Genomic DNA, 26,197 nt, shown 5'->3' with positions numbered 1-26,197 from the left:
TAAAAGCTGAGGGTTAGGGTTAGGGTTTTGGTAGATGGGCCAACATCCAATTTTTGCTTCAGGGTAAAATACACTCTATTAAAATTGGTGACTGCATGTGTGATTTATTACATCCTACAACCCTATCTTCCTTCCAGTATTCCTGATTCCAAGAGATTTGGGGCAACTCAGATCATCATCAAGAAACCACAACCTTCTATAAAGGGGGTGGGGGTGGGGGTTCTCTCTTTCAGATTTTATATGGTACTACTGGGCTACCAATGTTAAGTATTTAAGAACATGGGACTTTTTCAGAACCTTTCAACTACCTCTGTGAACAATAATAGAATTTTAATTGGAGATCAAACAGTTCTCTGGACACTATGATGAAAGGTTGGGACTACCTGTTTTCAAATTATGGATAAATATAAACTACCATGTAACCAATGTCCAGATACAAGGTATCTTGGCTAAATGTTAAGGAAGGTGTCTTACATGTCCCTTGGGCAGCCCTATTTAAGAACTGCTCATTAGATCATTATCATGTGGGGTCACTTTTCCAAAGATTCACAGTATCACCTTCTGCAGAAACAACTGGGTGATCCTTTAATCAAGTCAAAAAGCAACGAGTTAAGACATATAGCAGCTCCTGAGAACAGGAAATCATATTTGAGTATCAGTACAATGCACAAAGAAATGCATAACAGGTTCATCCAAGTGAAAATAACACACAGATGGCATCACACCACAACATACGTGGGAACTGGTACCACTAGACTCTCGCTAGAGATGTGAACAGAATGGTGCTTCTATCCTACATACACTCTGGACATGTCCAGCACTTAAACACTGGTGGAATAATATTCAAAAGGTTATTTTTGAAGTTCCAAGTCTCTGCAAAACTGTTTATTTCAGGCTCAACCTCCGCCTTCAGCACCTGTCCTCCTTTGAGAAGAGGTGGATTATCTTTGTCTTACAACAGCTAAACAGATACAAGTGAGCCATTAGAGGAAACGCGCCCACCCCCTTTTGAAGAATTAGGCTGCTGGTGAAAGGCTGGCATACTTTGCATTGAACGAGCTTCATCCGTATGTGTTATGTATATGTTGCATGGGGCCCTTTCATTGGCTGTCTATATGTAACTTAGAGGTCAATTTAGTAATCCAGTGTAAACAAAGAACTGATCTGCTTAACCCTGTGAGGATGCCAGTGTGTGTGTGTGTGTGTGTGTGTGTGTGTGTGTTATTTAACCCCCTAGTTTGTACTTGGATATATTTGTAAACGGAAATCTATATGGCTCTTGTTTAAACTTTAAATAAGGAAAGGAGGAAAAATGTGAATTTAAAAAAGAAGAAGAAGAAGTATGACTGTTTGGGCAGTTGTTTGCTGTCAGCTTTGATTTGATGAGACTGACTCACTTTTGTTTTGGTGTTTCTCCCTGCTGGAGATAAACCAGTGCCTCTTTATTAAGCTCTTCTTCCTGTCGAGGTCTCACCAGAGTTTGGAGAACTCACCGAAAAACAAGAGGCTGGATGAGAGGAAACTGGCTGGTACTAACAGTGTTAATTGCAAAGCACCATTTAATGTACAGATAGTAGTGTAGGGGACCAGGACAGCACTGATCTGCCTACAAATCAAGAGGAATGTAGTGAGAGAACTGGGAAAAATGTTATTTTAAAGACAGAGTGATATAGTTGTGAAGGATAAAGAGAAAAGACAGATTGAGAGTTACACTGGAAATCCTCCCACAAAATAACTCCCACTCTTCCTCTTGTGCCCACGCACTCTCTGTTACTGTGACGTCCACTCTTCCTTTTTACTCCTCCGCTCGGCTGTGGAGGCGTTCTGTTCTCCTCTCATTCATACGCTGCCACACTATTTCCACCTTTGTGAGTGGACGCCGTGCACTGAGTTGAAATCTCTGTGCGGGAAGAGGAGACGGAGGAGGAGGGGGCGGAGGAAGCGCCATGTTTGGCTTCATCCGAGCACATCAGATTTCCGATCCTGCTGAGATCGTGATCAGACCTCACACGAGAGCCAAGCTCTGCAGATGGAATTATGTCATCTTTCTACATGGGAAATTGAGGCAAACGCGTGACAGTCATACTCTCCAAGCACAGCAACAGTCTCTCTAATTACAAAAATAGTACAATTCTATTATTTAACTGAAAAAACACTAAACATTATGAGTTGTAAACTTAGTTCCTCCCTCTCAGGTCCCTGTTATCCAACCCAGAACAGTCAACAGTCATCAGTGATCACTCTGACAAACAGGTGCGTGTGCTGTGCCACACAATGCTGCCGATCCTGCTACTCACTGTGAGATCAGCACATCATCAAACAGCCGTTTTCGTATTGTGTATGTATCACACCGCCATGAGTGTGTGTGCCCACAGACAGATTTAAAACAGGGCAGTGAATTTTATTTTCATCTTCAAGTTGAGGCAGGACACTGTCCAATCTACTACAAGTATAGGCCTCACCAATCAGAGCTTACCTGAACAGTGCGTTCAGAGAGTGTCACGTTAAGTCTGATGCTGACTTACACAGTAACGTCTTATTAAACTGATCATCTGTGTGTCTGATTTAGGGGATCTATCGGCAGAAACGGAATATAACATTCAGAATGTTTTCATTAGAGTATAATCAGCTAAAAAAATGAGAATCGTTGTGTTTTTGTTTCCTTGGAATGAGCTCTTCATAGCTACAGAGGGGGTCCTCCCCAACGGGTTTCCATGGTGTCCTAAGCTCATAGCAGACAAACCAAACACTGGCGCCTTTCGCATTTTTTTCGCCACTGTGCTTCCTCCTAAGGCGAGGGATGTTCAGTCTGTTGCAATCTGTAACCTCACTGCTAGATGCCACTGAGTCCTACATACTGGCCCATTCAAAAAAAAAAAAGTCATTTCGACACTGATGACTGATGCACATGATTTAAATGCTAATGATTCTTCATGAACCCCATTTTTTATTGAACATGTGAATGTGCTTCACACTCAAAACCAACTTTTTTTTTCTAGTATGCTGTTAGGCATTTCTGACATTTTGTCAAAGTTGCATTTTGTCATCCTGAAGGTGAGTTATGTGCTGATTGTTGCTTCCCTCTGTCCCTTTTTTAGATGTTTGGCACACTTGAAGAGTTTATGGTACAACGAAGAAAGACAGTTTGTTAGAATGGTGAGAGAACAGAAAAACCTTAAAACGGAAAAAGAAGTGCAAGAGAATAAATATTAAACTAACAGTGATCTGAGCATTATTCTCTTCCTAGTCCTCAAGCCTTAAGTGTGAGGCCTTGAGCACAGGGTCAAGCTCCTCAACATCCCAAAACTGACAGACTAATGAAATAACTGCACAGACAGCACTGCAGTCACCATTCAAGGCCATATTATCACAAACTATTCCTTCAACTGAACTGAACTGTGTCTCCACTCACCTCCACTTACTTTTTTGTGATTCGGGTAAAACAGATGAGGTGTTAAGATGTTGAAGATGCTTGATAGAGTTGTTGGGGGCAACAGATGCTGTGGATAAAATATCTGGGGGTGGCACGTCTCCACATAAACCTCTACCTATGCCTGTTACTCAGTTCCACAGAGAGGGAGACGTAGAAGATTAAAGGTCCCAGGATGGGGAGGAGCCCATGTCTGAGGTGCTGCTATGGTCTTTGTGTCAGGGCTAATTATGGAGCAGCAGAAGGATGGAAACAGCAATCAGGAAGTAATGGAAGAGGTAAAATGAAGGTCAGCTACATATTACCATCCATTTTCTGTGGTTTGTTTGTTTCTGCCTCTTTATCAGCTGATGTAGCAATGCACAATAACAAAAGAAATGAAAATGCTAAACATTAAGCATGATCATTAAGCATGATAATCAGGCAATACAATAAACTAGTATATAATTAGTGGTATAATTAGCTTGAATCCTGTCTAACATAATGTAAAAGCAGCAGTATGTCACCACATGCTGAGACTGAATGCATTTGTGAAAACAATTGGAGCATTGTTTTCAAGACAGCAGCAGGACAAGAGGCTGTTTCCTGTTTATCGTATGGTGATGGAAGAAAAAGTGAAATTACGCTGGTATTATTCTTAAGGGTTGGATGTGTTGTTCTAATTGATCTAAGTCATGGTACCAGACAATATGTGCGAGCAGTAGTGAGGAAGGTGTCAAAGGAACATGTGTCCCAGCATGTGCAGCATGTGCAGGGACCATCAAAGCATCCATTATTACGCTGTATCTTTTATAACCATTTACTTAAAACCTTGAATCTGTAATGTTGTAAAGTCAAAAAAAAACTAATTTAAACCAGGGAAATTTTAAAAAAGCATGAAGAAGAAAAGGTTGTCTGTCTGATGAGACCCGTGGCACATCTACACCTTCGATAGGTCAACTTATATTCACACAACAATGTAACAATAGCTTCACTCTAACGTTATTCATTTATCTTTTCCAGACTGTTGAAAACACACATGTTCAAGACTTTACATCAGTGTATATTCCCCAAATACAAGGCAATCTGTCACTTCTTCATCTCTTTCCTCCCTTCTACTGAACTTAAGTCGAGCACCAGGCCTGATCAATAGCTGTTAATGATATGGACATTCATCCTGACTCACGGAAACCCTTTTAACTACATGCATATTGTCAGCTGGTCTGAGCGCCTGTTAAAATATTTGCCTGTCCACTCACGCAGGTATTTTCACATGAGTTACTTGATTAGACCCCTTCGAAAGGTGCAGCCACACCAGATTTCACTCTGCATTGGACTCAGTGTGGAACAGCCCTTACTTTCACTCTCAATCACAAACTGAACCCAGTTTGCCCATTTTGCACCGAATTCAATCAGATTTAACTTTTCTTCACTTTCCAGAGCCATCCGCTTCCTTCATACAGTCTATGGTTGGTAGCCATGCTAGTTTCTGTTTACAACCCTACCCACGCTACTCGCTGTGCCGCCTGCTTTCCGCCACAACATGACGAAATGTCGTCTGATTGCACCTTCAGGACTGCGTGGACGTGAGGCAACCGCCATCATCAAACATGATTGACATCTCCCGTTTGCTCACCATTTCGCTGTCCTTTCATTAAAGGGGAGAATGAAACAATGGGTACAAATTGCTTGTCATCCTGTGTGTAAGAAAGGAAATCTTTTCCACTAAAGCTTTCACTGTATTAACTTCTGATTGCAGCTGTTTGTGTAATCACAGACAAAAACAGTCCCTCTGTTACAGTTGTGCGTGCGTATGTTTGTGGGTGTTTGCCTTCTGTTATGTTTTGTGTTGCGTGCTATGTTGCAGGCTAATCTGTATTTGGCCCAGCTGAGGTCAAGGGGGTGTGGCAAAGGTTGTGGTCTCTGAGCTTGATCCACTCAGGAGAAAGGTCAGGGTCAGACTAACCTCCTGACACATTCCTGCACTATATTGTAAACACATTCTGGAAAACATGGTGTATTAAGTTACACAAACAGTCAGGCACTCGTTATCGCTTTGACATATACTATTGAACTCCTTCAGCAAATTTCAGCAATGGTCAAGGCCAGTTATTAATTAAATGCAATTTGGTCATCGCAACCTTGTATGAGTAAAACCACACAAATTGCTTATGATATGATCAATCTGCAGTTGTCAGTTACTCTTAACAACGTTATGGACGGATTATTAGACTGAAGTTTTACCAGCATAATCCCCAGTTTACTGAAGGTGATTGTAACTCTTAAGTCGGCTGTCAACTTAGCAGTGTTAGCAAACAACCAATAGGATTAAAACCCTTTAAGTGGTTAAAGTTTTGAACTCAAAAGCCCCTGAGCCGAGCCGAGCGTTGACCCCAGCCACACGGCATTGATGTTGGGTGTGTATTTTTTGAAATACAGTGATTTATGTGCTTCATTTCTTAAATTTAAAACCATATTTATCTATCTATTTTTCTATCTATATGTTGTCACTATGAATGTGACAAATTTCTCAAGGCGAGTTCGATCACTTCCTGTATGATGTCATATATATTGAGCCTACTTTCCAGTAATGATCGTGTGGTGTCATAACATTGTTTTCTGCAGATGCTACAGTGCTCACAGCAATAATCACTGTGATATTAATGTTCACAGAGGAAAAGTTGATGGTCTTATTATATCCTACACTCTGAATGGGACTTCTCTTTGTTTTCAGGGTATGAACCAGCTGTGAGTTACTTTTTCACTACTGGAATTTGTAAGTCCAGCTGAATACAGAACTCGCCACAGTCGAAGTTTTGTATGAATATGAATAAGTTTTATGTGAATATGTCCAAAACTCGACGCGATTCTTGATTCTTGACCTTGAAAGTAATTTGAGACATAACCTACTATAAAATTGACTGGCACATTTGTTAGAAAGCACTAACAGCGGACAACAACTGAATGCAAGTTTTGCATCATGAATTGGTAGAAATGCAGCTCTGAGCTAGGCTTACATTTTCAATCACTGCTTGAGGAAAACAGAACAGAACAAATACTGATTGAGCTCTTTAAGTAGATGTGCCAACTGCCTGTTTTGTTGCAGGTCGACCTTTATATAAGCAGGAACTGTTTTTAATTGTCTGTGAATGTAGCCTTCGCCCTGACTGCAGGTATCTCAGCCTTGTAGCGAGCGATCTCGATCATGGTCATTAGGCCTTTGCTCTCAGTTGTACCTGTAATTTGACCATTTGGCCTTTTGGTGTCGTATGGCCATTCAGCGTGACTCCCACCTGAGTGACCTTGCATTCGCCGGTCAGAGGTCAAGGCTTTGTTAGACATGTTTATGAAGATAGTCGGGGGTCAAGGCCTCTGTTTGTCTGTCTGGCGACAAGAGAGGAAACGAGGGATAGGATTCCGGTAATAGATGAAAGACGAGAGTGGAGATGAAAGGAGGGGTTATCTGGTTCTCTGCGGAGCGTATCGATCTGTTTGTGTTTTCATGGGGTGAACGGGTTTGTTGGCCGTGGTCCCAGCAGAAGTGCTGAGGTACTGGCTGCATCGCACCGTGGAAGTGTTGGCGCAGAGGCTGCACTCAAGTCAGGGTTCAAGATGGATTTGAGGTCAGCTTTTTCTGCCTCTCGGTGGACATAGCCAGTGGCAGTAAAAACTAAAAACACTGAGTGCTTGTGAATCACCTGAGTGGAGAGCTCTGAGATCATGAATCATCAGCAACTTACCCACGAAGTGTGCAGGTGCTTCCCTCTTGTGGCCTTTTCAACGTACTGCATCAGAAATCTTCACATCACATTTGACACATATAAACCATAAATAAAAATAACACCTATTATAAATGAGTAAGAATATTCTACAAATAACTTTATTGCAGGAATTACACAGTTTGTGATCTGGAAAATATAAAATACTGAAATGTTTCTGTTTGTTAATTAGTTAAGATCATTCCTCACGTAATCAAGTTTGTTTTATGATGGCAAACACTGCTAATACTCTATATGCCTCATGGAGCACAATATCACAACACACAAAGAAAAACAGGTTACAGTCAGTGTAGAGTAACTGCTATAACTTTAACAGTAGAAAACTTTGAATCTTTCAATAGATCTGAAAGGGACACGTGTCTGAGGTCGAAGAGGTCTTCCTCCTACTGACCGAGACACTTGTAATTGCAGTCCTCCTCATCTGCCTGTGTCTGACTCGGATGGACAATGATGACGACCCTTGGCTCTTAATGAAAAATCAGTTTTGGTTTAAATCGACAGGGATGATAACAGTATTTCACAATGGGAAAAGTCAAGTACATGAGCACAATAGCAAGTACATGTTATGTCTAAGTATATATACATGTGCATTTCTTTGGGATCACAAGATCAGAAACATCTGGTTCATGTAGTGTGAGACGAGTAAATCCTTTAACAACACAGCTGTTACACACAATGTTCTGACGTGGTAAAGGCACAGGGAAGGTGATGTGTTTGTCTATTTCTTTTTGTGGTTGTGCAACAATATATATGCAGACTTCACAAAACATGCACCGCTTCCAAACAGCTACAATCCATTCATATATGTACACTCACACACATGCATTCACACACTCACACACACACACACACACACACACACCAGCCAATGCTATTTCAGTGCTGTTTTGTATGTTACTAAGGCGTCAGACGTTGAAACACTGTTTTTGGATCAATGGAATCTCAGATACACTCAAGTCCAACATATTCTCATAAATCTTATAAATAAAAATGGACTTAATGACACACAAAGTAATTCAATAATAACCTGAGGAGAGTATGTTGAACTGTGTTAGAGAGGAATGCATTATATTTACAACAGAGTGATTGTTATATATCTGCGTCTCCGACATTTTGGTGATTTAGCCAATGACAAGCGTCTGCAACCAGTGGTAAGTCCCATCCTTTACATTAGTACATTTAAACAAGCTAAAAGGTGTGAAAATCTATAATAATATGTGGCTATATCTTTGAATGCTGTGGCGCTGGCAGGGAAGGGGAATATAAAGAGAAACAAAATGGAATAAGGCAGATAAATAAGAATAGCACCTGACTTACACAACAACCCTTTCAAAATGAACCCCAGTTTACCAGTTTAGGGGGCGTGTGCTCAGTGCAGTGGTAAACTGGGTGCAATTCTTTAGAGACGCATTGTGATTGTGTTGGTTAAGTGTTCTGCATGAAGCAAAAGGCCGCTTGGTCTCTGGTCCTGGTTTGCAATGTTCGATCTCTGGTTGTTCTGCAAACCACATCTCTGTCCCTCTCCTCTCACACATGCAGGGAAATAGCACCATCCTTTGAAAACAGGAAGTAAAGGCAAGTCGAGGATGTCAGCGCACGTGGTGATGCTCTCAGGTTGGGAGGGAGGACCCTGGCGTCGGGGTTTATGTCCTCTTCATGCACACCTGACAGCGGCTTATGTGTGTTCGGAGGTTGCCTGCTTTTAGCGTTGTCGGGACAGGTTTTCTGGAAAAGAAGGCAGAGAGGAAAGCATGAAACGCCCAAGAATGTTACCAAACACATAACGTTAACGTGGAGGGTGATTGTGGTAAAATATGACAGAGTAAAGCAAAAAATTATCATTGTATTGTTTAATTTTTTCAATTTCTTACAAAGAAATGTTATTTTTATTAGCTTATATCAGAGTGAACAACTCCTTTAAAAAAATGGAAAATTCATAATAATAACTAGATACTAGTAAATGCATTTCAACTAGCCATGAATTCATTCACAGAATTCTCTGATTGGCTGGTTGGGGAACATGCGATTTAACCCTTTGCGTGACACACAATGCTTTTGACATGGCAATTCTTCCCTTTATGCACATAAGAGACTTTTTAAAACAACTTCTTACATATGTATATATATTTATTTAAATTATTTAGTAATTTTAATGAATTATTTCCATCAACAGTTTTAGAAGTTTTCAATTGACTTACCTATTCATTTCAAAATAAAATGAACTGTTCAAGGGATGATTATTATGCTAAGAGGCATGGTTTTAGATTTTATATTATTACATTCGAGCCTGGGCTACATGTAGTCAAATTGTGCACCTGTAACCACACCCATACAGGGTGTCCTGTACATCACTCTGACAAGGTGAAAAGTTAGACCACCAGAGGTCAGCAACAACAACATCTGCTAGGGTTGTTGAGTTATGTTAAACGGGGAATCTGGAACCACAATGTCTGAGTGTGAGCGTTTCTTACGTAAACATCTCAGTGTCTTCAATGGTGGCGAGCCAAAAGCTGTAGGAGTTGGCGTAGTAGTTGCAGGTTCCACGGCCGTGACACTCGATGAATGGGGCGCTGCGGAACTCCTCCAGGCAGGAACCAGGAGAGGCCAAAGCCTGTCCTGAACCCTCAGCTCCGGCGCTGGTGTGCTACGCAAACACACGCAATGAAAACAGCTCATTACTGGAGAACGGTGCAAAGATTTGACTGAATCGCAGTTGACATACGTGAACGCAGACTGTGTATTTGCACTGAGATCCGATCCTGTTTTGTCTTACCATGACAAAGGAGTAGCCGATCCACAGAGAATCCCAGCCGTTAGGGCATGGTGGGATCATGATGGTCTGACTGTGAACAGCTATCACCATGGCTGGGGCTTCACACACCGCACACCTGCAGACACACACACACACATATGAGAGGAGCACAGTACGTGAGGGTCAAATGAGCCTCAAATATACCTAAAAGTGAAGCGTGCATAGAAATGCTACCACACCTGCTGATGAAGGGTTTGATGCTTTCACCGGTGATAGGTGCCATGCTCATGGGCATGGGCTCAGGAGAGGTGAGCCAGTAGGAGTAGTCATTACGGGAGGCAAAGTTGCACACGTTGTTGATGTTACAGAACAGGAAGGGCATGGGGCTGAACTTCCTCAGACAGCTGCCTGCCGTACCTGAAACACAGATCCAGGAGAAATGTAATTCACCCCACAAGTCCTCCTCCATGTGCATTCCTCCATCTTCTCTTCCTCCATCTTTCTGTTTCTTTCCTTCTTTCTCATATTGTGTCCCTCACCTAAGTCCTGTCCATGAGAGCGTTCGTTGCCCTGTACGTAGAGCAAGGAGTAGCCGTCATATATGAGCGAGGTTCCCTCAGGACAGTTTGGAACCTCCACCATTTGGCTGTGGCGGGTTACCAGGAACCCGTGATCCATGGAAGAGGGGCCGGGTGGACCCACCTGACCTGGAACGCCGTCAGGTCCCGGGGGGCCGGGGTGTCCTATGGGCCCTAAAGACATGGAGCAGATAAGAAGTTACGACAGTGTCAGCACAGCGGCTCCTACCCACGCCTTCCATCCCTGTGAGCCTCTCACCCTGTGGCCCCGGGAGGCCAGGCTCTCCTTTGCCTCCAGGCTGACCGTGATATCCAGGAAGGCCATCTTCACCTTTTGGCCCTGGAATACCTGTCACACCTGAGAAAAAGTGACAAAACCAATAAGGAATTAGAAAAATGGATGCGGGGGACAGGTGAGCAGGAGAAGGTTGTTGACGAATTGTTGGGGCACATTTTTAAGCAAAACGTCACCTTGTTGTCCTTTCTGTCCAAGGAGCCCAGGTGGCCCCTGGGGTCCCGGTAAGCCTTGAGTCCCTGGGAACCCAATGTCTCCTTTGATGAAGATTTGGGGGCCGGGGGGACCAGGGGGGCCGTCACTGCCTGCAATATACAGCATCTTTAGAAGACATTTTCCAGTTGCTTTGATCTTTAGCAGTCTGTGGAGGTCAAGTTCTAAGATTACCAGAGACAGCCAGCACTGACCGATTCCAGTCAATGAGAAAAGAACAATATTTTTGTAAATAAAAACACTTTGAAGGGTTTCCCCTCCTTTTTTTACCCTTTTCTCCAGGGAATCCTCTGTCTCCAAATTCTCCTTTTAATCCAATGTCCCCGAAATTACCCTTTGTACCTAGAGATTGTATTCAAAAGCAGTGTGTTTTAACTGTCAGTTACATGGAAAAACACATCTTTCCTCTCATATTTACATAAAAACACATGCTGTCCTTCACACCTCGATGATCAATGCACACACACACACACACACACACACACACACACACACACACACACACACATTGTCATGGACTATCACACCGTATGTACTCACCTGGGAAGCCAGGGACACCTTGCAACCCCCTCTCTCCCTTCTGTCCATCGATACCTGGAAGGCCAGATTGTCCCTGTAACACACACACACACAAAGACACACTTACACGAGGGGCTGGAGAGGAGAAGACTGAACTAGAGGCACGTTAGTAGGTTTGTCTCTATAAACTTGCTCATGCTCGGTTCATGCTCAGATAGCATTTTTTGCAGCATTAAAACCGCACTGATATGCATCAGCTGTCTCTCATCAGAATGCTACTAGTGTACAGTTCATGACGTACAGGAAGTCCAGGGGCTCCGGGGTCACCCTTATGTCCCGACTCTCCCTGGAAACCAGGGTTGCCGTGGTCTCCTTTCTCTCCCTTCTGACCATGCCTGCCTGGCACACCAGTGGCTCCTGGCTGTCCCGTGGTTCCTGTTTGATAAAGACAAAAAGAACACATATTACACACACAATGTATTTCTAAAAAAAATACTGTGGCTCTACACTGTACTACATTTTGGCAACAGGTCCTGTACTTGGCATACCTGTTTCTCCGGGTGGTCCTGTTTCTCCCCTCTCTCCTTTAGGGCCCTCCAGAGAGATACCTGGGACACCCCTCTCTCCTGGCTCACCCAGGGGTCCCTGAGAGCCTGGAAGTCCCTTGTCACCTTTGATACCAGGGACACCCGGATGACCTGGAGTGCCAGGGAAGCCAGGACTACCTTTGTCACCTGCAGAGGGAAAGAGAAGGTCCCATGATGAAGCTCTGCTTGTCTCTATTGATTGAGGGATAATTTGAACCAACGATGGAAGGGCTCTAACCTTTGCTGCCAAGCTCTCCAACTGGCCCAGGGAAACCTCGGCCAGGTAAACCTGCAGAGGAGAGAACAGATTACAGTTTCTAATGTTTGGATTGTTGATGAGGGGCCTGCATAAGGATGCTGCCCTGACAGTTTTCAGTTGTCCCTGCATTTGGAAAAGGCAGTTGATGGCTGGTGTCTGACGACTCAGGAGTTTTTGGCTTTCAGTATTATGTTCCAAAAACCCAAAACATAAATACAAGTATAAAAATGTGTGTGGTGGTTGAGAGGGTTTAGATGAAGGTTAATTTAATGGTCCGACCCCGGAGTGACCCTGCAGGATATATACCAGGCTGAGACTCGTACTACACGCTAACATCTTATCAACAAACAAGTAAATCCTTGCAGTGTAGTCTCCTCCTCACTCCTCTGACACTGACCTGGGTCTCCTCTCTCCCCCGAGGATCCAGGGATGCCATCCACTCCAGGCTCTCCCTTTTCTCCAGAAGGACCAGGAGGTCCCTGCAAGCCACCTTCACCTGGAAGAGAAGACATTGACACTCTATGAGCCTGTTTGCACCTGGACTAAATTTGGAAGTGGTCTGTGCCTCATATGGCTACGTTCTTTTCGCAGTGTGTATGGTAATATGTGCTGGCCTACACTGAAGGACCACCTGCTCAACTGACGTCCTGTGAAACTTCTATATAGCTGATCCTGTTACTTACCAGGCCGACCGTCAAGACCAGCTTCTCCTGCAGGCCCTGGCAGTCCAGGGGTACCCTTCTCTCCTGGTCTACCTGGCTGACCTGTACAACACACACCACAATAAGAGCTCACATGGAAAACCAACATGAATGAGTACTAAACCTAGTGTTGTAGACTACAAGGATAAATGCAATAACGCAGACTGAAATCTGACCTGAATACCCGATGCTTCCTTTTTCTCCCTTGGGTCCTTGCAGTCCTGGTTTGCCAGGCATGCCCTCCTGACCCCTCAGACCCTTCTCTCCTTGTAATCCTGGGAATCCTGACTGGCCTTTCGCACCCTGTGAGAGTCAAGAAATGAGAACGCTAAGTCAAGAAGAAGAAGGTAGGTACTGATGATTATTGAAAGGAACATATCAGGGAAGAGGATGACGAAGGTTCAAAGATAATATATGCGAGCGCTCCATAGCAACTGCTCTTTCAGCTCTATATAGCATTTATTCCACCAGGGCCAAGCACCCTATTTTACAATGTTAACGAAAGTGAAAAATGATTTTTGTGTATCTGCCTCGTCATTTGGACCACATACAAAACTGAATGAGTTCTTGGCACTTGTCGCACCTTTCCACCTGTGAAAATTGGATCAGTAGATTTTCTGTAATCCTGCTGACAAACAACCCAATTGGAGCGCAAACATAACCTCTCTGGCAGAGGTATGAATATTGTCATCGCAAGCTCCACTGAAAGAGAGTTGACTTCTCGCCTGACGTTAACGTGCACACACTTGCACTTTTGACTCTTTGTGAAGGAACCAGTTTTTTTCCAGGATATCTTAGCACTTAGAATTAAATAATAACTAAACTGGGAGGTTCATGGCCATTCAAGCCTTGCAGGTGCTTGAACAGCCAATTTTCAGTGCACACAAGATGCGCAGTCAAGCTTGTAGAGCCACAAGAAGTCTCTGCCTATGTTCATTGGACTAGGGTTATAAATCAGGACCGTGGTTACAGCTAGTGGATTACCTTTTCTCCTGGATGTCCTGGAATCCCAATACCTGGGTCACCAGCTTGTCCCTTGTCTCCTTTCAGCCCATCTGTGCCTCTGAATCCAGGATGTCCCGGCGTACCTATATCTCCTTTAGTACCCTTTGGACCAACTGGACCTGCACGAACACACACACGCAGACAAGATTCAGATAATTAGAAGAGTGTTTCTCAGACACACACACGCACACACACAGTGGTTGGCATTTTCACAACACACACTGTGTATGTATTCTTACCTGGTATTCCCATCTCTCCCACACTGCCTTTCTGTCCAGGTGGTCCCATACTGCCACTCTCTCCAGGAAGACCGGGGTCTCCTTTCTCACCTGAGACACATCAGTGACATCGAAAAATTAATATGTTTTATTTACCTTCTGATTTCGTCGGGTGACCAAGCAATAGAGAATTTACCTAAATAAGAGTTAAATTAAACGGGACAAACAGAGACGATAACCACATGAAATCTGCATGTTTGAGTGGGCGGTCACCTGCTTGTCCAGGCAATCCGGGTTCTCCATCTTTGCCTGGCATCCCAGGGTCTCCAGTAAGTCCACGGAAGCCCTTCTGTCCAGCGAAGCCAGGTCTACCTGGAGAATTAAAAACACAATGAGATATTTGCAATGAGCCACAAGAGAGAATCAACTATGGAGCTGTTTGTAGCAAACCTCTATGTGATTCATATACTCTTACTGAGCCAAAGGCCAGTATGTTGTTTTATACCTATCTCTCCGATGTCTCCCTTCTCCCCCTTCATATGCTCCATGTCAACTTCACTCATGTTCCCAGGAGGTCCCTGGAGACCCGTATCTCCCCTCTCTCCTTTAAGTCCAGTGTCTCCAGTATTACCTCTTGGTCCAGGAATACCAGGATTACCTGAGTGAGATGGTGGGAAAGAGTAATTATCATTGCTGTGAATGAGAGTGTACAAGATGGGCTGAAGAAAGCTGAAACTCCTCACCTCTCAGACCAGGAGATCCAGATATACCAGGTGATCCAGGAGGGCCTGGTACTCCCGGCGTCCCCATAACCCCCATTTCACCTTTAAGACCTGGAAAACAAACACACACACAGTGAGAATACTGTGAATAAAAAAAGTGATAAAATTACAAAAATAATGTTATTTGAAAAGCAAAAATCAATACAGACAACTGTATCATGCTGTAGAAATCTATATTATGTAGGTTATATGAGGGACTGTCTTTACTTACATATACTTTATATAAACAAGAAACAAAACAAGATAAAAATACAAGAAACACCCACAGACCCAAAGACAGAGAAGAACCCCACATCACTGAAAAGCTTTTCAGTTTTATCTTTACTCTTGTTTTCTCACCTTGGTGTCCAATCTGTCCGTCCCTGCCTGGTAAGCCCGGTGGCCCTGGCAGTCCTTTGGAACCTTGGACTCCTGGGAACCCGGGCGATCCCTTCTCTCCCTTAGGCCCTGGCATGTCCAGACCAGGAGGACCTGGGTAGCCCTTGTCTCCCTTTACACCTTCCCTCCCTAAATGGAATTCAGTCTCCATTAATCATATTTTTGACATCTGTGCTTTTCTTTCCGGTCATGCGAGATTTATGGATGCCAACCACCATAAAACTCAACAGAAGAAGAAGAAGAAGACAGGGCAAGGCCGGATGTACATGTATGCTGCATTGAACATTTCAGGGATAGAAGGGGGTGAAGGGGTATTTAGTTTGGATGCTGAGTTTGTGCTCACCGAACGGTCCGGGTTCTCCAGGTGGTCCTTGTGGTCCGGGAACTCCGGTCGAGCCTTTTCCTGGAGCACCAGGTAAGCCAACCAGTCCAGGAGGTCCTGGGGCTCCCACGTCACCTAATTTTAAAGATCAGAGAAAAACAGTGTTGTGCTTGGTGCAGGAGATGGGCCTGAGTGGCATGGACTACATCAAGCCAAGCTTCACTACAGAGTTGTTGTTAAGTGTCGTGCTGTACCTTTGACTCCCTGAGGCCCTGGTGGTCCTGTCTGGCCTTCGCGTCCAGGGACACCAGGTAGTCCACCGCTACCCTTCTCTCCCTGGAAGCCAGTAATTCCTGGGGAACCCTGTGAACCTTTTGGGCCTGGAAGACCCCGTCCTGGCTCACCCTGCAAAGCACAGAAATAAGCAATAACAATATCACTGTGGGACTAATGCAATCTCACTCTAATGTACTCTGGTGTTACTAAACAAAGTCCTCTCAACTACACATTTGAATGCAGCATCCAAAGAAAGAGGCATAATCCACGTTAAAACTTAAGAATTGGACAGAGCACTAAAATCCTATCATCAAAACTGGTTTGTTGCAGCGTATCTATCTATCATTATTATTGAACGGGAACACACTTTTTGTCCAGGTGGACCAGTTTGTCCAGTCAAGCCATCGTTTCCTGGTCTTCCTGGTTCTCCTGGCAATCCTGGAGCTCCTGGAATTCCACTTATTCCTACAAACATGTACGTACATTATATAATGGATAGTTTGTTGACATTTTTTTCCAGGGATTCATGTATCCACTCAGTGTTGATGCATCCATAGAGGGGAGGAATGTGGTCAACATGGAGTAACTCACCTTTTGGCCCAGTTGGGCCTGGAAGTCCAATTCCTGGGAGTCCGTGTTCACCCTTCGGTCCAGGGAAACCTGGCAACCCTGTGTCTCCTGGCAGGCCTCTATCACCTGCAGCAAACAACATGTTGCGTGGTAAACAGGACCAATCGGCAACAATCTTCATACCCATGTGAATATTCACAATACATTGTTGTTTTTTTGCAATACCATGATCATAACCTGCTCCTCCGACCTGGTTTTAATATTCTTTTATATATCAAGGACAACATTAAATTCACAAATTAATCTTCGAGAGACAAATTTCAAGTCAGTCTTTACAGTGTACAGAGTACAAATGAAAAGCTGCTGACTGTGGTGTTGCTCACCTTGAATTCCAGGTCTGCCAGTTTCTCCTAAAGCCCCAGGTGCTCCCGGTGGTCCAGGAGCGCTCACACCTTGACCTGGCTCACCTTTCGCGCCTGTTGGATGCAAGTTTTACTGTATGTTATCAATGAAAGAATGTACAGTAGGTGTGTGTGAGTTTTCAGATGTGCTGTGTTTTTTGACAGTGTCTACAGGTCTGTGCAGAGCTCATGCCTACCAGGTGGTCCAGGAGTTCCAGGAATGCCCGGTCTCCCCTGACTGCCCTTCTCTCCAACCTCTCCTGCACGACCGAAGCCTGGCAGACCAGGTGGACCCCTCTCTCCCGGAGGCCCAATAAGACCAGGGTCCCCATTTAGCCCACGCTCGCCCTTGATGCCCTCTTTGGCCTGAGAGCGAGATTAGAGAAAGGGGATGTCCAATCTACTTTGTTCACAATACATGAAAGACACTGAATACTTAAGATTAATGAGTGAGGTATTTCTTTACAGTCCTTTCAAAGCCAGCCATCCTGATAGTTTGCCTCATCCAACAGACCACACACACTTACTGGTTCTCCTTTGATGCCAGGTAGACCAGGGGAGCCATCTCTCCCTGGCTGTCCATCTAACCCTGGCCGCCCAGGTGATCCAGGAAGACCAGGCAGACCTTTGTCCCCCTTCAGACCAGGAGCTATGAAAATGTCCCCTGGCTCACCAACAGCACCAGGGGCTCCCATCAGCCCAGGAGTGCCTTGAAGACCCTGCACATGGGTCAAATAACGTATCAATGACGTATTCTGATACGTGTCTCTTGTTCCATTTGGCTCAATTAAAAAAGGGATTAGGTGTTTAAAAGACTCTACTCACAGGTCTTCCAGGCTGTCCAGAAGCACCAGATTGACCCTTTTCTCCCTTGCCACCTACTGGCCCAGGAGGTCCTGCCAGGTGAAAATTGAAAATTGTACATGCTTAGTTCATGCAATATTCAGACAGCCAGAATAAATTATGGAATAAGATAATATCCAAGTACTGAGCTCATTTAAGTTTCAGTCAATGTAATAGCGTTATTCAATTGGAAAAAGTTATTTGTTACATTTCTAGTTACCACCAAAATTAGTGTAGTTACTCCTAACGCTTCTGTTCACTCACCTCGCTCTCCTTTATTACCCGAGGGGCCAGGTAATCCAGGTGGGCCGAAACCCTCGCATTGAACACAGGTATCTCCCTTGTCACCTGAAAATCAGTGCAGAAACGTCAATTAAGAAAACACGATGCACGTCAATGTCCTTAGCGTGTAGTCGAGACGTACCACTGAAGGCACTACACCTCAAGGACAGACATACAATTTGAATGAATGAGTTCACTGATGTCTCACATTGATCAGCATTAATTGTAGACGTACCTTTCTGTCCCAGTTCCCCTTGTAACCCTGGAGGTCCAGGTGGGCCAGGAGCCCCTTTTGCAATGTTGCATTCATTAGGGTCAACTGTGCAGCCATGTCATTGAATGCACACACACACACACACACACACACACAAACATTAGGTTGTTGTTACATGTGGATACACACTTTGTGTAAGTGTCCCTTGTAATCATCTTTCCAAATTATTGTGATATTCAAATAGAAGGCATACTCGGTTGTCCGGGTGGTCCAGGGAGTCCTGCGATCCCTGGCTGTCCTGGAGGTCCAACAAGAGACTCTCCTTCCATACCCTTGTCTCCTTTCTCACCCAGGTCTCCCTTCTGACCCCTCTCTCCACGGGGCCCTTCAATGTGCCGGCCTGGAGTGCAGGACAGGAAAGCCAGTTAGTGCGTTAAGAGGTGAGCATGTGTCTGACTGACATATGAGCCTTAATGCAGTGGTGAAATATTGTGTGATTTTACCTGGTGGACCTGCTTCTCCCGGAGGACCAGGAAAACCTGATTAAGAAGAAACCAAAAAGGAAAAACATGGTTATCAGTGGAACTGATCCAAGGTAGGTGTGTGTGTGTGTGTGTGTGTGTGTGTGTGTGTGTGTGTGTGTGTGCCACAACATTTGTTGGCATACCATGGTCTAACTTTACCTCTTTCTCCTTGTAAACCTGGGAAACCAGGAGGACCAGGAGGACCAGGGGCCCCAGTACCCTAAAATGATATCATTACGAAGATTAATGACTCATGTCCATTTTTAAGATTAGGTTTAGCTTATATGTTTTATTATACTAATCGACCTAAACACAGATCAGCTGAGTGCTGAACTCCACTAATGCAGCCAACTAGTTTCTTTTGTTAAAGCCTCTCTGTCTGGCCATCTTTAGTGGAAACAGACCTTTTACCCCCCGCCATCGTTTCCAGTTGGGATTACTGTTGGCCCAACTAATGCAAGGACAAGCTCATCGCTTTCTGTTTTCCTCAGAGCCCAGCAACTACCAAAAACATAAGCTACACAAAATTTGTCTGCAAATTTCTGTGAAAAAAGTTAATTCATTCATTTAGTCTCTAATGAAGACATGTCAATCAGACTGGATCAACAGTCAGCCCTCATTTTCCTGGGAGAGCTCCTTAAATGATGCTCTTAATACATCACAAAGCCTTCCTCAGACTGCCATGGTATGAAAATACAGTATCCTCTGTTATGTTAATGCATGACTTCTGGCCTATAAAATGTCAAACTTAAAGATTTTTAGTGTAGAAACTATATTATTTGGAACTTTCTTTTTTTGCTAAAAGTAATTTGTATGCATCCTCCTCCTCAGGTTGTTAATCCCCATATTTACCAGAGACAAGAACATGACCTCAATGGAAGCTACAGGCAGGAATCTGATGTGTTTTTTCAGACCACTCACAGAAGATATTATACACAGTGCTAAAACCACCAGATTGCCCCTTTAACATGCTCTCACATTTTAACTGAACGGATATGTGGTGACATCTGCTGGCAGTTGTTTGAACTCATGATCTTTGCAGCAGTCATAGAAGAAATGGAGACTTACATAACCTGGAGGTCCTCTTTCTCCCTTTTCACCCTGAAACGAGACAGAAAATTCAGTCTGTCTGACCACAAAACCTCCGAAATAGTAATAAAAGTTTCAGATTAAAGATTAAAGAGCATGTGCAGAGTAAATAAAAGGCGCAGTAGTTACCTGGGAACCTGTGTACCCGGAAGCTCCAGGAAAGCCTTTTTCTCCCTGTGTGAAGCGTGTATGTGCTTTAGTGATAAATATTTCATAATGTAAAACCAGCAGTTGGACAGCAGAGCACAGCAGCCAGATAATACATTTAGTTACCTTTGGCCCGTCCTCTCCATCCTTTCCAGGTTTACCCTAAAATAAAAGACAGAGACGCTCACTTTGATTAGTTTTGATGTCTCTTGGAATGACAATAAAGAGATTGCTGCATAGAACTAAATCTGTATGAGCCTGAAAGGGGTACACAAAGAAACCTAGGAAACAAGTTACTAATCTTACCAATGACAACTAATTATTATCTTCTATCTTTGTTTATTATACCATTATACCGTCCCAAAGAGACGTACTGTCGCCACTTACTCTTTGTCCAGGTGGGCCGGGATCACCTTTAACACCAGCCTGATATGGGATGCAATAGCCCTGCAAAGGAAAACAGCTGTCTCAAAAAGTACAGTGTTGGACAAAAAGACAACAAACAGCTTGTGTGCTCAGTAAAGTAAGTCATATACCAAACGTCTGACAGCAAAATACTAACTTTTTCTCCTTTGTCTCCTGGAAGTCCTCGGTCACCCTTTAGGCATAAAAATCAGTTCAGAAAAAGTCAGCTTTTTCATAAAAACGGGCACTGACCAATTGTGATTTATTTATACATGAGTTGGTAAAGGACTGAGTGGGTACCGGTGGTCCAGGTACGTGCAGCGTGGTGTGTCCTTCCACTCCCAGTGATGGAGGTCCAGGAGGGCCGGGTGGGCCACGAAATCCCCGTTCACCCTGCACAGAGACGGCAACAATCACGAAAAAAACATGAATGAACAAGCAAATCAACCAGTCAAATGCAAGAAACTCTAAATTTGGTGATCTAGTTTTTTCTCTTGCAAATGCAAAAAATGCAATTAATAATTTCTCAACTGGAAACACACACACAAGACGCTCCCCAGCAGTGAAAGCATCATATGAGAATTGCGGCTTTTTTCAAAATTACAGACAACTTTTAAAAACCAAAGATTCTCACCTTATCTCCTTTCTCACTCACAAAGGCCAGCCTGTCACCCTGCAGGGGAGTTTAAAAAGAAGTTCCTATCACATCTCAGCCGGGTGCCCAAGTCAGAGGATGGTGAAACCTTCTATAAGATCAGTCTTACCTTCTCTCCAGGAGGGCCAGGGGGGCCAGGATCTCCCTGTCAAACAGAAACAAAGTGATAAACCAGAGCTCTATCTAACTGGTGCACACTGACATGTCACCCATCAGGTTTACAAATCTGCACTTAGTAATTTGTGCTCTCTCTAATAGCTGTTATATCAAATGATAATCATGTGACTCAATATCAATATTCCTTGGTTCATTAAGTTTATTAGTGACTCTGTATCACTGTAAGACTAACTCACTTGTGGTCCTCGATAGCCACGAGGTCCTGGAGGTCCAGTAGGTCCAGGAAGTCCATTTGGTCCCTGGGAGAGAAAGATAGAAAAATTCAGATTTCACTGTCATTGCATGTTTTTCTTTCGACATACATGCATGTTCACACACACACACACACACACACACACACACACACACACACACACACACACACACACACACACACACACACACACACACACAACGTACAGGTGATCCAGGTGTTCCCGGGAATCCTTTGTCTCCTTTCAGTGGAACAATCCCAATCACACCACCAGGGTCACCCTGCAGGAGGCAAATCAGAAATAAATGTGTCTCATCCTCCTGGACGACTGGGCATGCTTGTATTGTTTGACAAACTTATTACACTTAAGATGTTATCACTTCAGAAACTTCAGCTGACCTTCATTCCAGGAAGTCCCGGGATGCCCTGAGAAGAGAGGACAGTAGTGAGACAGCTACACATGCAGTGTATTCTGGAAGGAGGAATACTTCCAGTTTGAACGTATTGCTCTGCCATGTAGAAATCTGATCATTCCAGTGTTACAATTATGTTTTAATGTCAGTTGTTTACTGCAACATGTTCCTATACAGGCTGAGGGGACCTGTTCAAAACCAGCTGGACCACTCCCACAAAGGTGTGCCACTCAGTGCAAAAACAAGGCCACTTTTCTGGAACATGTGAGGGTTTTCTAGTGTTTCTATACGACATGACAGTATCTGAAGTGTGTGCTGGTCAGTGGGGAGGTGGCTGATTGTTGCTTACAGGAGGTCCTTGAAGACCAGCAATACCAGGAATGCCATCCCTTCCCCTCTCTCCCTGAAACACACACACACACACACACACAGAGTTAAGGTTATGAGACAAAAGAAAATATCAGATGTGGACACAAAACCTGGTTGAATAAATCTGCTTCAAAACGCAACAGAACTTTTAGAAGAGGCTTACTTTAGTCCCATTGCATCCTGGGATACCTGGCAGACCTTGCGGGCCATCGTTTCCATTGATGCCCTACGAGAACGAGTGTACAAATACACACATTTGAGACATCTGCTGTGACACAGTGACAAATCGTCCCCAGCTTCTTGACTCGATCAAGACATGAAAGCAGGTCAAAAAAACTTACTGGTAGTCCTGGATTTCCTGGGAAACCTGGTAGACCAGGAGGACCCTGCAAGATCACAACCATATCAGCATTACTGTCTCATGACAATACCAAAACTATGCTTTGTGGAAGAGAAGTCTGTCTCATACCATTCATATCACACTGCATCATCATTTTGATGATGACTTACCCGCACTCCTTTCATTCCAGAAGCCCCCGGTTCACCCAGATCTCCCTAAGAGAAATAAATGACCACAATTAGGCCAGCCCAAAGATATTCAATTACTCATTCTGATGTGTGTGTGAGTGCCTACTGACCTTGAGGCCCATCGGCCCCGGAGGCCCTTCAGGTCCCTGCATCCCTGGAAATCCCATATTGCCTTGAAGACCTGGAAACCCACGCTCACCCTGTGAAGCACAGGCTGTCAGGTTGATGCGCAAGAGAGCAAACATCTTTACATTTACTGAGATTAGAAGGTGCAAATTTTAGAAGGATTTCAAGACATTTTATGATTTGATAAATTCATCAGACAAGAGTTTGGCTCCCAAAGAAAATGCACACAGAGTATTGAATGGAAATGTGACTGAAATATGATTTGATCAAACTTCAAAATGCATTTCAGATTCATTCCTTCTTTCTTCTGCTCTTCAAGTTACATGCAGCAGATGTGGGTCAAGCCACACATTTCTATTTGAAAAATTGACTCGATCGCATTTTAATTCTTGGTGAAGACTCATTGTCTATTATTTTCAATGTTGCTTATATGCAATGTTCTAAAAGCAATAAAAACAAAAAAATTGTTACAACAAATCCTCATCTGTGTCCTCCACAGTGACCTTAAACTAACCCAGAATGATTCATATATGTTGTTCCTACTGTATGCCACTAGATGGCAGCATCGTTTTGCAGAGGGGAGTCGTACCCCAGTTCATCTCCACAACCCTTTCTGAGTTGCCATGCATAAAACACAGCAGTAAATTTTAAAAAAGCCACCATATTGAAACTTTCTGGATCGATTTCGTGACCACAACACACCTGGCTCCCATCAGTCGCGAGAAACATTGCATTTTGAGCCATGGGTGTCATTACGGGTTTAGCAGAAAGTGATATCATTGGATATAAACCTCACAGGAGATTTTTAGGACGGCTGTTTGGGGCCTTTTAGCAGCTTTCAAAACACAGAGGTGCTTTGAGTCCACAGTGGATTGGCCGGGCTCCACTGAACACAGTCAGTACATCTGTTGTTGTCGGGTGAGCTGAATGTTTGGCTACTGTTGCTGTAAGAATGAGCCATAAAAGGCCAGACTGTTGCACTGAGAGGCCAGATAACACTCTGCAGTTGTCTGATATAGCTGAGCCAGTAACACACAAGCACACTCAAACAGCAGGAGCTGCAGTGAAAAATAAATCCACTTCAAAGTAATGGCTCCCAGCTTTTTTTGTTTTTTGCTTGTGACAACATAAAACAACGGCGCTTCCGCGTATGACCTCTCGTTACTGGTTGCATATTTCTTCTGGTTGAGATCAGTTCAACCAAAGAATTTTTTTTTTTAATCTTGATCTTAAAGTGGAGGTAAAAACAAAACAAAACCATAATTCGCTTATAAAAAGTATAAAAATGTTAAAAATTGTAGGAAAGCCTGAAAAAATATTTTATTTTGTGTGGCTGAAATATGTATTTTTCTGGTTCCTGTCCTGGTAATCATTTCGCAGGCCCTCACGTTTATCTTGCAGGGCGAAGGTGTGTAAGAGTGTAAGTTTTTTATTTATTTTTGGCAGATGCATCAGGCTTTGGCTATGAAGGCAATACATGTTAGCAGGATGAATTCATTGCTATTTTGGCTCCTTTAAAGTGATTTCTTGACAATAGGAATAATAAATATCAATGAATGCAATGCAATGTTTCATGTTTCAGGTCAGTGATTAGCACTCATGCTACAGTGCTGACAGCTCATACCCAGCTCATGGCTAGTGCCCCCACCACTTGTACATCTGTGTCTGAGAGCTTCCCTCAGTCTGATGGGAATAAGGCCTTCAGCCCAGCTGTGTGTCCGGACACGCTCTAATTCAAACTGATCTTTGTTCCCGTCCTGGTCTCCGCTCCGTGACTGAGCCCCATCCACTGCTTTTCCACCCAGGCCCACTTCCAGTCTGTCCCCCTGAGCTGACCCATAAGTCAGAACATAGGAAGCACTATCATGGCTGCTCTGGCCTGCTACGAACTTAAAAAGACTTTCAAACCACAAACTAACGTGAGAGCAAATAAGTGAGAAAATGCGTGAGGACTGACTGACGGTGACAAATGAAATGAATGCAAATGAAAATCTCACCTTTGCTCCTTTCACACCACTGCAGTCACATTTTCCACATGATGACCCACAACCCTGAGGAAGAAGAGAAACATTAGAATAAATTATCCATCACTTTGGAAGACAAAACAGTGAGAAAGAGCGTATGTTTGTGTGTGACAAAGAGAGAAAACAAACACGGGGAGAAGAGCAAAAATGAATTGAGAGCTGCCAGCTGGACAGTATAACAGACACCTGCTGGGGGTCACCTGATGTCCTCCATCAGATGTACAACATGTGCTGCAAACTCCTCATTCTTTTATAGCATGTTAGTGTCCTGCCTCTGCCAGATGGCTCATAGATATCCCACTGACACTGTAAATCACCACGCTGTGAGCGCCGGACAGACGTCTGCAGTGTTTCATGCAGGCCTGCTGATCTACCCCACAGATGAGCAGTGACAAATCAAACATTGTGAATTCTGATTTAAAAACAGAGGCGAGCCAAAGGAGGAATCAACAATTCACCACCTTAAACATGCATCATCTGATTTTTTTTGGCCACCTGTGGGCAGTGCAAACAAGCTGTAAACACAACATTTAGATTAGCAAACTTTATTTAAACGTCCAGCGGACACGGAGCAACATTCATCTGAAGTCGTGTCTCTGGTGAAAAGTCCAATATTTACTCTGCTTTTAGCTCTGTTTTGGTCTCCACCAACTCCTGAGGGAAATATGCTCTTTAGCTGCTAAATGCTTCACTTTGCTCACCAGCTAGTTGCTAGCTTTTAACATTTGGTGTAGGACAGGTACCGTACAGTTGGTTTTTAGCACTTTCTGTTGAGAACAGCTGATTTTTGCGAGTGAACCAAGAACGAAACCAAAACAAAGAGCCAAAAGACGCTAACCAGCTGTGTAAAGCTAAAGAAAACTGCCATCAGGTGGTAATTCTCTGTGAGTTTGTCACTACAAGCAACCCATTTCAAATACACAAAGTCATTTGTTTCATTGTTGATAAAAATAATTAACTGTTAATTCAGTTTCTGATTTTTATTAATAATGATGAAATGCTTTATTTTGTGTAATCAGATTACTTTTAAACCACATGTAGTGTCACTGATTGGCTTTATAGAACTACTTGCAGAGAGAAAGAACATCAATGCAGCTGTTCTCTGCCTTTTCAGCCCCCCACCCCCGACCCCACCCTGCTTCCTCTTCCCTGGGGTCTCTAGAG

General features: G+C 43.7%; 1 protein-coding gene across 1 annotated transcript in view; it reads right to left on the bottom strand.

Annotated features, from left to right (window-relative positions):
* Positions 1 to 7,270: 7,270 nt before the first annotated feature.
* Positions 7,271 to 26,197, bottom strand: part of col4a1 (collagen, type IV, alpha 1) — a 35,944-nt gene continuing 17,017 nt past the window's right edge. The window contains exons 2-52 of the mRNA XM_041950440.1: positions 25,007 to 25,060; positions 22,994 to 23,083; positions 22,866 to 22,910; positions 22,697 to 22,741; positions 22,519 to 22,581; positions 22,336 to 22,389; positions 21,973 to 21,999; positions 21,780 to 21,854; positions 21,557 to 21,619; positions 21,313 to 21,348; positions 21,183 to 21,221; positions 20,849 to 20,941; positions 20,706 to 20,741; positions 20,531 to 20,590; positions 20,270 to 20,305; positions 20,126 to 20,170; positions 19,976 to 20,008; positions 19,067 to 19,127; positions 18,887 to 18,922; positions 18,637 to 18,783; positions 18,405 to 18,488; positions 18,152 to 18,235; positions 17,870 to 17,940; positions 17,572 to 17,763; positions 17,242 to 17,410; positions 17,027 to 17,119; positions 16,665 to 16,769; positions 16,441 to 16,538; positions 16,052 to 16,202; positions 15,819 to 15,932; positions 15,437 to 15,604; positions 15,059 to 15,148; positions 14,821 to 14,973; positions 14,589 to 14,687; positions 14,337 to 14,426; positions 14,077 to 14,216; positions 13,269 to 13,395; positions 13,075 to 13,155; positions 12,789 to 12,887; positions 12,371 to 12,421; positions 12,094 to 12,279; positions 11,847 to 11,980; positions 11,567 to 11,639; positions 11,297 to 11,368; positions 10,990 to 11,118; positions 10,778 to 10,876; positions 10,480 to 10,692; positions 10,180 to 10,357; positions 9,962 to 10,076; positions 9,660 to 9,832; positions 7,271 to 8,913 (exon numbers count right to left, since the gene is read on the bottom strand). Of these exons, the coding sequence (XP_041806374.1) occupies positions 8,832 to 8,913; positions 9,660 to 9,832; positions 9,962 to 10,076; positions 10,180 to 10,357; positions 10,480 to 10,692; positions 10,778 to 10,876; positions 10,990 to 11,118; positions 11,297 to 11,368; positions 11,567 to 11,639; positions 11,847 to 11,980; positions 12,094 to 12,279; positions 12,371 to 12,421; positions 12,789 to 12,887; positions 13,075 to 13,155; positions 13,269 to 13,395; positions 14,077 to 14,216; positions 14,337 to 14,426; positions 14,589 to 14,687; positions 14,821 to 14,973; positions 15,059 to 15,148; positions 15,437 to 15,604; positions 15,819 to 15,932; positions 16,052 to 16,202; positions 16,441 to 16,538; positions 16,665 to 16,769; positions 17,027 to 17,119; positions 17,242 to 17,410; positions 17,572 to 17,763; positions 17,870 to 17,940; positions 18,152 to 18,235; positions 18,405 to 18,488; positions 18,637 to 18,783; positions 18,887 to 18,922; positions 19,067 to 19,127; positions 19,976 to 20,008; positions 20,126 to 20,170; positions 20,270 to 20,305; positions 20,531 to 20,590; positions 20,706 to 20,741; positions 20,849 to 20,941; positions 21,183 to 21,221; positions 21,313 to 21,348; positions 21,557 to 21,619; positions 21,780 to 21,854; positions 21,973 to 21,999; positions 22,336 to 22,389; positions 22,519 to 22,581; positions 22,697 to 22,741; positions 22,866 to 22,910; positions 22,994 to 23,083; positions 25,007 to 25,060 (4,851 nt within the window). The 3' untranslated portion in view covers positions 7,271 to 8,831. The remainder of the gene's footprint in view (positions 8,914 to 9,659; positions 9,833 to 9,961; positions 10,077 to 10,179; positions 10,358 to 10,479; positions 10,693 to 10,777; positions 10,877 to 10,989; positions 11,119 to 11,296; positions 11,369 to 11,566; positions 11,640 to 11,846; positions 11,981 to 12,093; positions 12,280 to 12,370; positions 12,422 to 12,788; positions 12,888 to 13,074; positions 13,156 to 13,268; positions 13,396 to 14,076; positions 14,217 to 14,336; positions 14,427 to 14,588; positions 14,688 to 14,820; positions 14,974 to 15,058; positions 15,149 to 15,436; positions 15,605 to 15,818; positions 15,933 to 16,051; positions 16,203 to 16,440; positions 16,539 to 16,664; positions 16,770 to 17,026; positions 17,120 to 17,241; positions 17,411 to 17,571; positions 17,764 to 17,869; positions 17,941 to 18,151; positions 18,236 to 18,404; positions 18,489 to 18,636; positions 18,784 to 18,886; positions 18,923 to 19,066; positions 19,128 to 19,975; positions 20,009 to 20,125; positions 20,171 to 20,269; positions 20,306 to 20,530; positions 20,591 to 20,705; positions 20,742 to 20,848; positions 20,942 to 21,182; positions 21,222 to 21,312; positions 21,349 to 21,556; positions 21,620 to 21,779; positions 21,855 to 21,972; positions 22,000 to 22,335; positions 22,390 to 22,518; positions 22,582 to 22,696; positions 22,742 to 22,865; positions 22,911 to 22,993; positions 23,084 to 25,006; positions 25,061 to 26,197) is intronic.

Source organism: Chelmon rostratus, chromosome 13, assembly GCF_017976325.1.
Source record: "Chelmon rostratus isolate fCheRos1 chromosome 13, fCheRos1.pri, whole genome shotgun sequence".
Lineage (NCBI taxonomy): Eukaryota > Metazoa > Chordata > Actinopteri > Chaetodontiformes > Chaetodontidae > Chelmon > Chelmon rostratus.
This window is presented reverse-complemented; position numbering and strand designations above follow the sequence as displayed.